At 43.0% G+C, this 8,728-nt stretch overlaps 1 protein-coding gene across 1 annotated transcript; it reads left to right on the forward strand.

Annotated features, from left to right (window-relative positions):
- The first annotated feature begins 1,253 nt into the window (after positions 1–1,253).
- LOC106811855 (transmembrane protein 136-like) lies at positions 1,254–2,645 on the forward strand. The gene is made up of 3 exons (XM_014815574.1): positions 1,254–1,516; positions 1,691–1,786; positions 1,999–2,645. Exons 1-3 carry the CDS (start codon positions 1,315–1,317, stop codon positions 2,451–2,453), a joined length of 753 nt encoding a protein of 250 aa, XP_014671060.1. The 5' UTR covers positions 1,254–1,314; the 3' UTR covers positions 2,454–2,645.
- The last annotated feature ends 6,083 nt before the right edge of the window (positions 2,646–8,728 follow it).

Genomic DNA, 8,728 nt, shown 5'->3' on the forward strand with positions numbered 1-8,728 from the left:
GATGAATCGCACCTAAAACGGCCTCGCTTGCGTACGCGAAATCGTACGAAAAATTTACTAAATTAGTTGTGTTGATGAATCGCAACTAAGCAACGTCGATTGGCGTACACAAGATTTACATAAAATTATTGGGTACGCAGCTTGATGAATCATGAATCTACCCCATGGACCCCACCCGTCACTGCAAGCGCACACGGTATCAGATTCTACAGTTCCCAGGGGCGTGTACAGGGGGGGTCCAGGGGGTCCGGACCACCCCTACTCGCGCAGAAAACGCATCTGAGGGGGTCTAATTTCAAAAATTTCCTGGGGGAGAGCCCCCAGACCCCCCTTCGCGTCTTCTGTAAACGCCCTGGTTTCGCCCTCCATAAGAAAATACCCTGGCGCCGCCCCTGCACATGCATACATGAATTAATTATTACACGTACGTACTGGTGCCACTAGTTTGAGCTTTGGGCGCACATTTCACCATATGACAGAGGCAGACATACATAGCTCTGCTCCTTCGCTACCCTGTACCAGAACTACGAGAGTGCTGACAATGTTCCACTGATACGCCCGAAACGCCGATAGACCGCGTAGCGCCATCTAGCGGTGGCGTTTGCAAGTTAATTTACGATGCTAAACCTGACGTTTATAGTACGTATTACCGGTAGTACTGGTAACTGCCCTTTACTGAGTACTGTTGTACAACACTCTAGTATAACCCTACACAGGCATATAGTATTAGTATTACTATTAGCTATTAGTACTGGTAATGTACGTAACTGCCTATGCCTATGGCCTGGACATCTTCTTTATCCTTGGGCCCACTAAATGTTCACTTTTTATGTTTTCACAATAAATTTGCATTTTATTTTACATGTAGGGGCCTATACTTTATAAAAAATGGATGTCGGAGCCCGCCACAACTTTTTTCCTGTTTTTGCGCTCTGCGAAAAAATGGTGATGGACCACTATCACAAGTGATCCCTTTCTTGGATTTTCCCAACTTGGGACCTCTGCGTGTACATGCGAATAAGTTAACTAAACAATACATCAAGGGCATGTCTGTTTTATACATATATCAGAATTAAATAAGATACATTGTGTGAACATGTGAAGGTGCCTGTATCAGACTTTATACATTGTAAACAAATGCAATATAATTGCATGTGCATACAATGTAATTTAATACTTTCAATTTGACTGCTTGCACAATGCGTGTAAACATGACTTGACTGTTGCTCTTTATAAGGTTATCATACCCAGGCAGCCTACCGTAGCCATGCAGACAATGTGAAACCCAAGCTTCTGCATACAAGATACGAAGGCATGTCAGGCATGGATGAGGTGACTCTGGTAGCCATGGCCGGTGTTGTATGGGGCACCATCTATGGATTGCTACAATACATGATGCCGCGGCAGTCGAGTGAATGGAACTGTAGGGTGCTGACAGTGATGCACGCTGCTGCTTCCATACTGCTGTCTGCCTGGTGTGTCTTCATACAGGGACCATGGCCATTCACAAGTCCAGGTAGACATTTATCCTCCAACTCTTGTAAATAAAAGCACAGGCAGAGGCCCATGACCACATAAGAGGTACATAGATATGGTATCTCTGTGAATAATGAGGCATAGTGGCTTATCAAATAGTAGATGTCGTGTCACAATTGTATACAAATATATGATACAGCTTGTTTATGTATAGGTACTCCAAACACGGCCTTACAAGTGATAACCATGGGCAACAGCATAGGATACTTTCTGTTTGACATCTGCTGGTGTGTTGTGTTGGGGTCAGAAGGTGCGTTCTACTATCTGTTCTTACAAAAACATTTGCATACTACAGCTAACAACTCCCACCTTACAAATTGCAGTAGGTAAAACATATTTAAATGAAAAGAACTGTGCAATGCTAGATGAGCCACAATTTAAATTTTGAATTTTTGTTAGTACTTAGTACATGTGAGTTACTCGCCTAATCTTCTTTCTGTCTAATCTTGTATATTTGCACAGGACTGGTGATGCTGTGTCATCATCTTGTCAGTATTCTTGGTTTGTCGTGGTGCCTCTACATCGGAGAGTCCGGCATCGAGATGGTGGCGACACTGTTCGGTGCGGAGCTCACGAACCCGATGCTGCAGTACCGCTGGTTCCTCAGAGAGACCGGCCGCACGAAATCACGCATATACGAGATCAATAACCTCGCATTCGTGCTGTCGTTCGCCATCCTGCGCAGCGGATTCGGAACATGGCTGCTGTGCACGCATCTGACTAATGACAAGCCGCGCATGTCCGTCAAGTGCGGCGCCACGTCGTTTTACATGATATCGCAGATATTTGTGATTAAGATCGGCGTGTACGCGCTTCGCAAGTATCGAGTGAAGTTCAGGCTTCACTTGTGTGAACGGAATCAGAGGAAGCTGTCAAGGAACTGTGACTGCCCGACAGTGAGTGCAAAAGAGGAGTGAGGATCTATTACTACCTCTTAGCAGACCAGGATACAATCTCTCTGTACACTGGCTAAACTTTACATTTTTACAAATGTCAACGTGTGTATAGAGACTTAACGACCTTTCCAGAGTTGAGTGAATCATCTGTACACAGGCGTTTGTATTATTCAAAAGAAGAAGAGAAATAACAAATGCCGCGGAGCGACAGCGCTCATCTCACGTCTACTGCGGTGACTCTGTGGTGGAGTGGTGGGATTCTAGTAAACCCTGTTAGTCCCAAATGTGTTCACATATGCCGCCCGAAACAGTGGAATTTGGCACAAGCTAGGGTATCAGGACCCTTCTCGAAGGAATGTTAGTTCGAGTCGATTATGAAAGTTGCGCGACGGATGGCACGTACGTTTAAGTGTCTTAAGATTAAAGATGGAAGCTCCCATCATACATAGTAGCAACAACTATTTGCAAGACAGAATAGGTAAGCACTCATCCATTTACCTACGCAAGCTCTACAGGCTGAATAGAGGGCTGCAGCATGTAACTAATTAACGCAGGCAAAAACTACACAGTACTATATCACCACCACATGCATGGCAGTGGCCACTGCAGTGTCATAAGTTACCATGTAACACCACTGACAGTACAGAATGCCATAGAAATTCATCGATTTAAGGAGCATAACCTTCTTGCAAACCAATTTAGCTTTTGAAATTTTCACTGTGACCATTGTAGCCTCATACATCCAGCCATGTTATAGATTCTACTAGCAAACAACCGGCAGTCAAATTCCTTTCTAACAGTAAACAAATCCATGTTTAACCCTCTCCTTGAGGGTCCAAAAGGTTTATCGCGCGCACTTAAGCTTTCGCATGTCAGCGAAAGTACATTTCATGGTCCTTTCAATAAAGCCAATACAGGTGGTAGGTCACGCTGAACAAAAAAAGTTTTTCAATCGCTGGCCGGCTTTAGACAATGTCTCAGACAATGTCTAACAATCTGGCCCTGGTGGCCTAATTGACGCTTTGCTGTGATCTCCAATTCGGACAAGTGTGGCCTTCTTCCTACCATGATGCTATACACCTGACTATCACGGTCAGCCTATGGTCGAGTCCATTAGATTTGTGCGCCGCAATCTGCATTTCCTCCTATACCTGTATAGTTCAAGGAGGAATCGTTCCCCCTTCTTTAACACCTCTTGACCTTAGACTTTTTGACCGCGCCAGCTTCGACATCCCAACTCGGCTTTCGGATTACCACCCCCATCGTCCCGACTTTGCGATCTCGTACGTCGAGCGTTTCGATTTGTGGCCCAAACTGTTGACGACGGGCTGACAGACGGACGATCATGCGACTTCTAGCAAGCGTGCCTCTGACTTCGTCACTAAAAGATGAGGGCTAACAAAGTGCGCGGCGAGCGACAGCGCTCATCTAAGCGTCTAACTGCGGTGAGCTCTGTGGTGAGTGGTGGGATCTAGATAAACCCTGTTAGTCCGCAAATGTGTTCCACATACACGCCCGCAAACAGTTGGAATGCACAGGGATGGTATCAGAACCCTTTCTTCACAAAGAATGTATTGTTGGGATCGTTATGACAAGCTTGCCACGAAGCTGGCACGTTATCGTTTAAGTGTCTCAGATTACAGATGGAAGGCTCCCATCATACTTAGTAGACCAACTATCGCAAGAAGACAAGTAAGCACTCATCCATTTTTACCTACGGGCAAGCCTTAAGCGCTGGCGCAATATATAGAGAGCTGCCACCTGTAACCAATTAAGGCAAAACTCCACAGTACCACCAACAACCATGCACTAGGCAGTAGCCACTCGTCAGTGCTACGTCAATGTACATACTGCAGCAGTACAGAATGCCATTATAGAATTATATCGATTGTAAGAGAGCTATACACCTTCTTAACGGCAGAATTTAGTTTTTGAAAATTTCACACTGTGACATTGTCGCCTCATACTCCACGGCATGTTATAGGTTCTACTAAAACACCGGCCAGTCAAATTCTTTCTAACCCACAGTCAACAATCTTTTAACCCTCCTCTTGAGGGTCAAAAGGTTATCTGCCACTTACTCTTCGCATGTCAGCAGAAAGTAAGCTTCTCATGTCCTTTCAATCAATGCCATAAAAATGCTAGGTCGGCCGCTGCACAAAAAGTTTTTCATCGTCCGTCAGACCATGTGCCTCAGAAAATGTGCTAAATCTGCCCTGTGGGCGCATTGACGCTTTTGACTGGGGCAACTGTTGACCTCACAATTTGCGGGCACAGTGATGGCTTTATGTCCTACCATAGATGCTATTTTACACCCGACTATCACGAGTCCTTGGTGCGGCCGTTTTTAGATTTGTGCCGCCAATTCATCGCATTTCCTCCCTATACCTTAGTAAAGGAGTGCATGTTTCCCACCATTCTTATTTACAACCTCTTGACCTTTGAGCTTTGACACCCCAGCTTCGACCATCCCCCAACTCGTTTTCGGTTACCCCCCCTACGTCCGAATATCTGACGGCGTACGCTCGAGGCGGTTAAGATTTTGTGCCCCAGCTGTTGACGGCCGATCCGCACGGACGGACGCACGGACGCACGGACGATCAAGCGATTCTACAAGCTGCATCTGACTATGTCAGATGAGCTAAAAATCAATGACATTAGAATTCTATATACAGTAATAAATACTGGCCTTTCCATAGTGGTAGGAGGGGTGAAATCTGTATAAATGTTTGTATACTGATCCAGAAAGAACCTCACCATCTGTACCTTTCATTAGATAGACCATAATTTATATAGCCATGCATTAGGAAGAAATGTACATATAGCCACTATCTGTGCATAATACCACGAACCACAAGAGCAGAGAGAAGAGCACACACAACATGTACGTATGTGTAAGTACCTAGTCTCTGAGTGCAAATCAATACACATAAAAGCATTGGATAAATGCATGCAGAGAAGGAATGCCAACTATTATTATTACAGACTGAGAGATGAAAATGTTGATTGATTGAACTGAAGATGGAGGAAGTTTGGATGCAAACAAAACAGACAATTAATTAAGCTGTTGCCATGACATTTAAGTTGCATTATGCTCTTGCTGATGTTCAATTTCTAGCATTTGCTCAATTTGTTAAAAAGAAGGTACTGTACAAGTCAATACTTGTACTTTACAATATGTTTTACAATCAGTATAGCTATTCGGTTATAGTAATTGGAATTAATGTCACGTGTGTGTGTGTATAATATATGTATACCAGTCCATGCATGATATCAGCTCAATGAGACTTAATTATTCTTATTTAAGAGCAGTGTATTTGTACTGTCCCTCACCTTCACTAATTGCAATGTAATGAGTAAGCATGTATTTATATAATGACAAATATTGTATTGCCATCAATGGAGCAGTACTGGTGATCATGGCTTGTATGTTGTCTGTTGCGTAGGTCTATGTCTGATATTTGTTTTATTTACAGTGTTTAATACTGTTTATACATATGTCGTAGTGTTATATAATTTCATTAATCACACGTCTAAAATAAATGCCAACTATATATAAATATTCAAATTGTCAAATGTATTTTTTTCAGTTCGCTTGACTTTTCCAGTACCTTGTACAATTTTATTTTTGTGGTCTGTGTGATCACAAAAGACGTGAAAGATAACTCGGGAAGCATGTATATGAAATTAGATATGAATTGATGACCTGATGACGTAATATTTCTTCATCGATCTTATTTTATTACAAGCAAGTTTATTTACACGTACATTCATTGGACATTCATATACCAGCTGACTGATAGAGCTATAGTATATTTTATCAGCTGCCTATAATTATGTGACCCGATCTGGCCTCACGAACCTGCCTAGAATTTCCTCTGAAACAATGAGAGAAAAAGCCGAAATTTACTCCGTTATCAAGCCGCGCGTACTCGGGGAAACCCCACATGCTATGCACATCGAAACATAGATATATACAAACACATTATTTACGAGGTTATATGTGTTTGTATATATCTATGATCAAAATAAACGTTGAGATTTCCTCTTTCCTTATTTAGCAATTAATAATATGTGGAACGTCATCTACAACCAATAAGAGCGCATAGAAGATTGTAAACAAACCTACTATTGCTAATATAACGGGTCCTGACCACTGATCTCTACTATACTTAGTTATATTGTTAGTATAGTAGAGATCAGTGGTCCTGACCCACTTATCTATATCTGTGGTATCATCAACGTTTACGTTGTACGCGTATGGCGCATGGCATTATGGGGAATTGGCAAGAATATGATTGAACCATAAGACAATTGTACGTATCGTCCATCAACATCTTCCACGAGCACGGCATCTTCACGCCAATAGCCGCTACATGGTGTCCGAAGTGTTCTAAAATTACAGTGCCTGTGAGTGAAAGAACAGGATTCGGATCTACACGTCGATACTAAGCAAAAGTTCGAAGCAAAAAAAGAGACGTTCTGCATAGCAGCCAGTATCTGAGAACAATTTGCATTTGAGAGCTCTTTCTCTCACACTTATACTGGCCTGAGAACAATATATACATTGTATATATATATATATATATATATATATATATATATATATATATACAATGTATATATTGTTCTCAGGCCAGTATAAGTGTGAGAGAAAGAGCTCTCAAATGCAAATTCCCAGAGCAGTTTTTTACGAGCAGGCGTGACAAAATCACATTTACATACACTGATGACGGTGCAAAACTGAAACTCTATGACCAAGGTGCTAGTCTGTCATTGCAGAACGCCGTGCAAGTACTGTCACTGAAAGAGGCTACCATTCAGGAGCTAAGTAAAAAATTCGAAAACAGCCACGATTGAAGCTGTAAGACATCAGCCACAGATATAGACTAGACAGAGAGCACTCACGGAGAGTGCATACCTCCGCCAGCATGTAACATGTATGTGTTACGAGCTGGCTCGCTCGCTGACGCGCTAATATCGATCGCGCGAACACACACACACGCTAACACACCAACGCACGAGACCGATCACATAATGATAACCTCCCCTCCAACTCCGTTGGGCGGAGGTAATAATAACAGCCGTGGAAGAAAGGGAAAGCCATTGAGCGTGTAGTATTGTGGTATGTCGATGTGTGTATTGTGACAGAAGTCATCCTTTCGGAAGGCGTAACTCTCCAGCAGCCAACCACGCGTGCAATAAGTGCGCAAAGACAAGGCACTTTGAGGCGATCTGCAGAGGCAGTAGGCAGACACGAGTTGGACAGATTGAAGGTGAAAGCCAGTATGATAAGCAGCCAATACATACATTCGTAGGAGATGTCAGTGAAGATATATTACTACCAAACCAGGATGGCATATAAAACTTACTGCTGGCACAGAAGAATTGATATGGTGCATTGACACAGGTGTACAGGTATCAGACATGCCAGAGCAAGCATACAATACTTCATTCGGCAAGCTGTCAGTGCCTGACAAGGCGTTAGTCAGAGCCGGATCGCGGAGATATGCGCTTGAAGCCTTGAACATAGTTGGATGTACTGACATGAGTTTGACTCACGGTACGTATACACTTTGTGTATACATATATGTACCTCGGGTACATAATATGTAGTACCTGATACGACAACGACCCCTTCAGCGTCAGTGCCTGACAAAGAGTTAGTCGGAGCCGGAGATATGCGCTTGAACATAGTTGGATGTACATGAGTTTGACTCACGTTACTATACACAGGTCAATGAAAAGGTGTATGTCGCCAGAGGCGCATCCAAGCTGCTACTATGCGTTCCCGGGTGAATCAGACTCAATTTGCGTATAGCGGGTCCCGCTATACGCAAATTGAGTCTGATTCACCACATTCCGGGAACCTACGTACACGATCAAGACAGTTGATTCCAAGACACTAAGGCACGAAGGCGTAGGCCTACAGTCCTCTCTTTCTAGTGGTATGAATAACTCAATTTTCTATTGGTCACTATGACTCATTTTGCCAGATCGGGTCACATTTAGTATAAGTATGTATGCACATACGTGTACACAGCAGTATACAGAAATAGTATAATGCATAGTGCATAGTATTATAGACTTCTAGCAGAAATCTATGCACATCGTTATGAGCTGGGATATATGCACCCGGCAGTTAGATGCGATATGATATGACTACTAGGCACTTAGGATATGACTACTAGGCACTTAGGATATGACTACTAGGCACTTAAAAAAAAAAACCCTAACCCTAACCCTAACCTAACCTAAACCCTAAACCTAACCTAAACCCTAACCCTAACTCTAAA

Source organism: Priapulus caudatus, unplaced genomic scaffold (genome assembly GCF_000485595.1).
Source record: "Priapulus caudatus unplaced genomic scaffold, Priapulus_caudatus-5.0.1 Scaffold583, whole genome shotgun sequence".
Lineage (NCBI taxonomy): Eukaryota > Metazoa > Priapulida > Priapulimorpha > Priapulimorphida > Priapulidae > Priapulus > Priapulus caudatus.